Here is a 6,013-nt window from a genome sequence, read left to right on the forward strand (position 1 = left end):
TTTATAAATTTTACTGATGAAATTTCATTTTTCTGAACAGCTGACTGCCAAATGGCAAAAAAAATCCTTTTCGTTTTACTGATGCCGTTTCATTTTTTTTAACTGTTCCGCTGCCATCATTAAAAAAATTACTGATGAAATCAACAGTAAAAAAAAAAAACAGTCAAATAAACATTTAATTTAATGACGTAAATTTACTGATTGCTATAAACGCTCATCAGTAAAAGATTTCAGATTCCTGATGTTTCAATTTTTACTGATGGATTTTACTGATAGCTATAACTGAGGCCTTAGATTACCTGAAATTTATAATGATTTACGCAGAATAAGAAATGTAGTAAATTTTAAAATCCGTAAAGCTAAGCGCGATTATTATTCAAAGCACCTTAATAATAATTTACCATCTAAAACACTTTGGAAAAACATTCGAGGTATTGGAATTGGAGGAAAAAATTATTTTGATTTTTCTGATACTAATTTAGATGATCTCAACAACAAATTTGTACAATGCCCTGCAAAAACATCTCAAAACTCTTCAATTTTACTTCCTAGGGCAGATGGTTTTGAATTCCATCGAGTGGAGCAAACAGATGTTTATAAGGCGGTGCTAAGTATTAAATCCAAATCGTCAGGTCTTGATGATATACATCCGTTATTTATTAAAACTATCCTACCTTATATTCTTCAAGAGCTTACCCATTTATTTAATACTGTTCTTATGACATTGGAAAACCGCCAAGATTATACCAATACCAAAAACTAAAGGAAATTCTGATACGCTCACTGAGTTCGCGATTTTACCATTTCTGTCTAAAGTTTTTGAGAAAATTGTGCATATTCAAATATCGTCCCATCTTCAACGTTATGGTTTACTTTGCAGACACCAGTCAGGCTTTCGTAAACAACACAGTTGTACATCTGCACTGCTTAAAGTAACGGATGATTTAATACTATCTATGGGCAAAGATCATGTATCTTCGTTGGCTTTGTTAGATTTTCCAAAGCTTTTGATTCAATATTCTTGTTTCGAAACTTTTGACACAATTTAATTTCTCTACCTCAGCCACCAATTCAATAAGTTCTTATTTATCAGGTAGAAATCAAGCTATTATGGTAGGTAATCGTTTGTCTAATTACAAATATACATTATACATCCATGGGCGTCCCACAAAAAGTAACGATCTCTCTTTGAATCCAAAAAAGTCAAAGTGCATGCTCATATCTAAAAATAGCCTTGGTCTTTCACAAATTTATCTTGGAAACTCAAAAATAGATTATTTTGATAAGGCTAAGAACCTTGGTATTTGGCTAAGTAATAACTTAAAATGGGATCTCCATGTTCGTATTACTGTTGGAAAAATCTACGGATGCTTACGAACTTATACTTATCGCAATATTATACTCGAATCAAAACTAGGTTACTGTTAGTGATATCGCTTATAGTACCAATCATAACATTCGGATCTGAAGTTACAATGTATTGCGATGCTGACTCTAGAAGAAAGCTTAATCTAGCCTTTAATAATGTTACTCGATATGTGTATGGTTTGACGCGTCATGATCATATTTCGCCTTACAAAAGTAATATTTTTTTTTTTATAATACACTATCAGTTCATAGCCGAAGAGCGCTTATAGCAAGCACCGTCTTGCGACCATTTGCCAACACAAAACTGTGTTATCCGGCTCATCACTTAGTGCAGTGTTAGTAGTTAGTAAGCAAATAACAACTACAAAAAACGTACACTAAGATAAAAACATTGAATTCAATATTAGATAAAATAAACATTAAAGAAATACACACAAAATAATTACTTGAGCAACAAAAAAGACATAAAAATAAACACAAACATTTATGAGCGTGGTACACTGGTTTTTAAGACAGTTTTTAATCTATTTTTATTAAAGTTTAAATCAAAAAGGTTTGAATTTAAATTTAGAAGTTTACACATGCGTGTTAAAGGTTCATGCAAGCCATAATTTGTTCGGTGTGGTGGAATATTCATTAAATCCAAGCATCGGAGGCTATAAGCACCCCCTCGATAGTTAAAACCAACAGATTTAAGTAAATTTGGTGCATCAATTACGCCTGTGATTAACTGGTGAATGAAGATTATGTCATTGTTAACCCTCCTTTGAGCCAAAGTTTGAATCTGAAGGAGATTAATCCGATGTTCATAAGGAGGAAGATTATAAGGATCAGACCATGGCAGTCCTTTTAAGGTGAAACGAATGAAATTACGTTGTACTGATTCCAGTCTTACATTATGGGTTTCGTAAAAAGGAGTCCAGACTTGCGATGCGTACTCAAGGTGGGGGCGTACTAAACAATTGTAGAGGGAAAGAGTCACATAAGGATCTTGAAATTCTTTTGACCAACGCTTCACAAAACCTAGCATAGAGAAGGCCTTATTTACAATGACGTTGATATGGTCGGAAAAATCAAGGTTATAACTAAAATTAACCCCTAGGTCTTTAAAGCTCTGAACACGCTGTAATTTGTGTTGAGATATTTTATATTCATACAAACTAGGAGCACGTTTTTTAGAAAAAGTCATTGTCTGACATTTTATTGGATTCAAAACTAAGCAATTCTTACTACACCATATAGAAAAATGATTAATGTCCTCCTGCAGAAGCCTCCGATCATTAACCGATTTGATACTTTTATAAATTTTCATGTCATCTGCAAAAATGAGAATTTCGCTTTGGTGAATACATAATGGGGCATCATTTATAGCTAGAATAAAAAGAAGAGGTCCTAAATGACTTCCTTGCGGAACACCTGATTTTGCGATGAACGATTTTGAGAGAGCGTCTCTGAACTTCAATTGATAAGATCTATTTTCAAGATAAGAAGAAATCCAATTAACGAAGCCTAAAGGGAAACCTAGAGTTTTTAATTTAAATTTGATAATGTTATGGGAGAGTTGGTCGAAAGCCTTAGAATAGTCCGTATAGATACAGTCAAGTTCCTGCCCACTTTCTAACGTATTTGAGCACTTATGTAAAAAAGTAAGCAAGTTTGTAACCGTCGATCGTTTTTGAATAAAGCCATGCTGTTGAATGCATATAATTCTTTTACAGTGGAACGCCAAGCTATCGCAAACAACTTGCTCAAAAAGCTTTGGAACACAAGACAGTTTAGATATGGGTCTGTAATTAACTATATTGGATTTATCTCCTTTTTTAAAAACAGGAGTAATAAACGCTTGTTTCCAAATGCTAGGAAATTTACCTAACTTGAGAGATAATTCAAAAATAAGTTTAAGTGGAAGAGATAAAATTGACTTACAATTTTTCAAAACTGCTGCAGGAATACCATCTGGTCCGACAGAATAATCTTCATGTAGTAATGAAAGAAAATGGGATACTTTACAAGTATCAATTTGAATATTATTAAATGTAACTTGTGGGCAATTTTCTAAATAACGGAAGTAATCTACGTCCACATTGGCGAGTATGTCAATAAAAGATTGACAGAAGTTAGTCGCAAAAGCATCGCAAATATCTGAAGTATTCTTTAACATGTTGTTTTCATAGCTGAAATTAACTGGATAGCCATCTGATTTTTTTTTCATATTAACAAATTTCCAAAAATATTTAGGATCTAGCTTGAGACTACTTTCCATAGAACTAAGATAATCTGCATATAAGTTATTAGAGAGGGTTTTAAACTCTTCAAAAAGTGATATATAAATTTCTTTATTACTTGGGCACAAAGTTCTTACATAATTTTTCCAAGCTTTGTTTCTCTTATTTCGAAGAATTTTTAGCTCTTTTGTATACAAAGGATGAGAAACCTTAGAATATTTCGATCTTTTTTGTGGGACTATTTCGCTTATACAATTGTTTAAAACACGGTAAAAGTGAGAAACAGTTATCTCAATGTCGTCCGAAGTTGGTAAATTTTCAATGCCAGATGTATTGAGAATGTCGGAAAGCTGCTGATAATTAGCCTTACGAAAGTCAAAGGCAAACGAAGTATCTTGAGGATTACTATTTTCGAGTAAATGATCGCCCAAATCCAAAAAAATTTCAAGGGGAGGGTGGTAAATATCTATGTTAGATATGGCAGTGGAAGCTTCTGTCACTACCGTATTAACAGCGTCAGATGAAAAAACTAAATCGAGTATTCGATTTCTAAAATTTTTGATACAGCTAACTTGCTGTAAGTCTGTAGAGATAATATTGTCCAACAAATGAAGCTCCTGTTGAGATGAAGTCGAAGAAGCTTCAAGGTAGGATTCGTCTTCTGATGGGACCCAGTCTATATTGAGGAGGTTAAAATCACCTAATAAAAGAATTGAACTGTCTAGATCAGCAATTCCAAAAACAAAATCTAGTGCTATTGAAAGTTCTGCAAAAGTAGAAGGGGAAGTTTTGGGTGGGATATAAACATTTAAAACAAATAGATGTCTTGATTTTACTAGTATTTTAATGCAAATTAGTTCAATGTTAAGTTTAAAGGGGAATGTTACAAGGGATGAACAGAAATTATTTCGAACAGCTATGAGAACTCCACCTCCAACCGGGCTCTTAACGTCGACATGACGATCTTTCCTGTAAACTAAGAACTCTTTGTCGAAAAGTTCTGTATCTAAAATAGTAGCGTTCAACCATGTTTCAGTGAAGGCGAGAAGGTCATATGGAAAAGCTTGAGAGTTATTATAACTTTGAGTTGTTTTACTGCGAAGCCCTCTTACGTTTTGGTAGTAGAGGGAGAACCTGCCAAGTTTTTTGAAGTTTTATTATTTTTAGGTTTCTTAATTGATTTCTGTTTGGATGGGACAATAAATTCTTTTACTAAAGTGTTAGATGGCCAAGGGCTGCTAATTATTGAATCAAAAAATGCACTAGGTGCAGTGATTTTAAATGAAGAAACAAAACTATCGGGCTTACTTATTTTAGAACATTTGATACATGAAGCATTTGGAATGGCTTTGGCGGCAATTAAATGTTCGACTATATCCTTAGACAATGTAGCCGGTAAAAGACGGGAGATAAATATCGTTTTCGGTTTAGGGACAGATTCTAAACTACTATGAGAAGGGTTATTACCTATTATTATTGCTTGTGTTTGAAGTTGGGATTGAAGTTTGAGAATCGGGAGCTGGTTCAAGGGGTTTTGGAGCTGTGGTATCAAGAGATATCGGTATAATATCATTACTATTAGCAGAATCAGTTGATAAAGACACGTTGTTAATTGAATGAGATTGAGGTTCTGAGTTAATTTTAGCTTGATTGCTTCTTAAATTTGATCTTTTGGGTTCGGGGCTTACGTTATTAGTAGAGGAAGTAGGGTCACGCCCTCGTTTCTTGCTTTTCTTAGAACCAGTGGGAAGAGAGTTTGGAAGTTTAGACTTTGTGGAGTCCGAACAAAGAGGATCATCGGGTATTTCATTGGAACTTGTTGATGTTGAATTATCTACTAAATTTAAAGGAATAGAGAAGTTATTAACAGTGAAAACAATTTTTAAGACGCTATTATTTAATTCATCAAAGGCCTTAGAGATTTTGACTATTTCAGTTTTAAGGGCAGACATTTTAAAAGATAAGTTTGACAAAGAAATTTTTCTGCAATTGGCACAATACCAAAATCCTATCTCGGAGGAGACGATTTTATCAATAAGTGCAGTGGTAGCACCAACACATTTGGCGTGAAATAATTTTTCACAAGGCCCATTACATTGAAATAGGGGAGTATTACTGGGATGACCAGAGCAATTAGCATTTCCACAAGCCATTGTTTGTAGTTGAAAATAAATTTAAAAAAAAGGAGTAATATAGAAACAAATTAAAGAAAAAGGAGAAACTAAAAAAATATAAAAAATAAAAAAATTAAAATAACAAAAACAATTAAAAGAACTGAATTATTATAAAACAACAAGAAAAAAAAAATAAAAAAATAAAAAAAAAGTATTTATAAAATTGCCTGAACCTGGATTCGAACTAGGTACCTTCAGATCACCAATCGATGCGCAGACGCATTGAACCACCGAATAATTTATTTA

The 6,013-nt window shown here is 33.2% G+C and overlaps 1 protein-coding gene across 1 annotated transcript; it reads right to left on the minus strand.

Moving 5' to 3' along the window:
- Positions 1-3,233: 3,233 nt before the first annotated feature.
- On the minus strand, positions 3,234-5,746 carry LOC129907931 (uncharacterized). The gene is made up of 4 exons (XM_055984403.1): positions 5,689-5,746; positions 5,061-5,430; positions 3,295-4,727; positions 3,234-3,241 (listed from the first exon to the last, which is right to left on the minus strand). The coding sequence occupies exons 1-4, from the start codon at positions 5,744-5,746 to the stop codon at positions 3,234-3,236; spliced, it is 1,869 nt and encodes a 622-aa protein (XP_055840378.1).
- Positions 5,747-6,013: the final 267 nt, after the last annotated feature.

Source organism: Episyrphus balteatus, chromosome 1 (assembly GCF_945859705.1).
Source record: "Episyrphus balteatus chromosome 1, idEpiBalt1.1, whole genome shotgun sequence".
In the NCBI taxonomy this organism is placed as follows: domain Eukaryota; kingdom Metazoa; phylum Arthropoda; class Insecta; order Diptera; family Syrphidae; genus Episyrphus; species Episyrphus balteatus.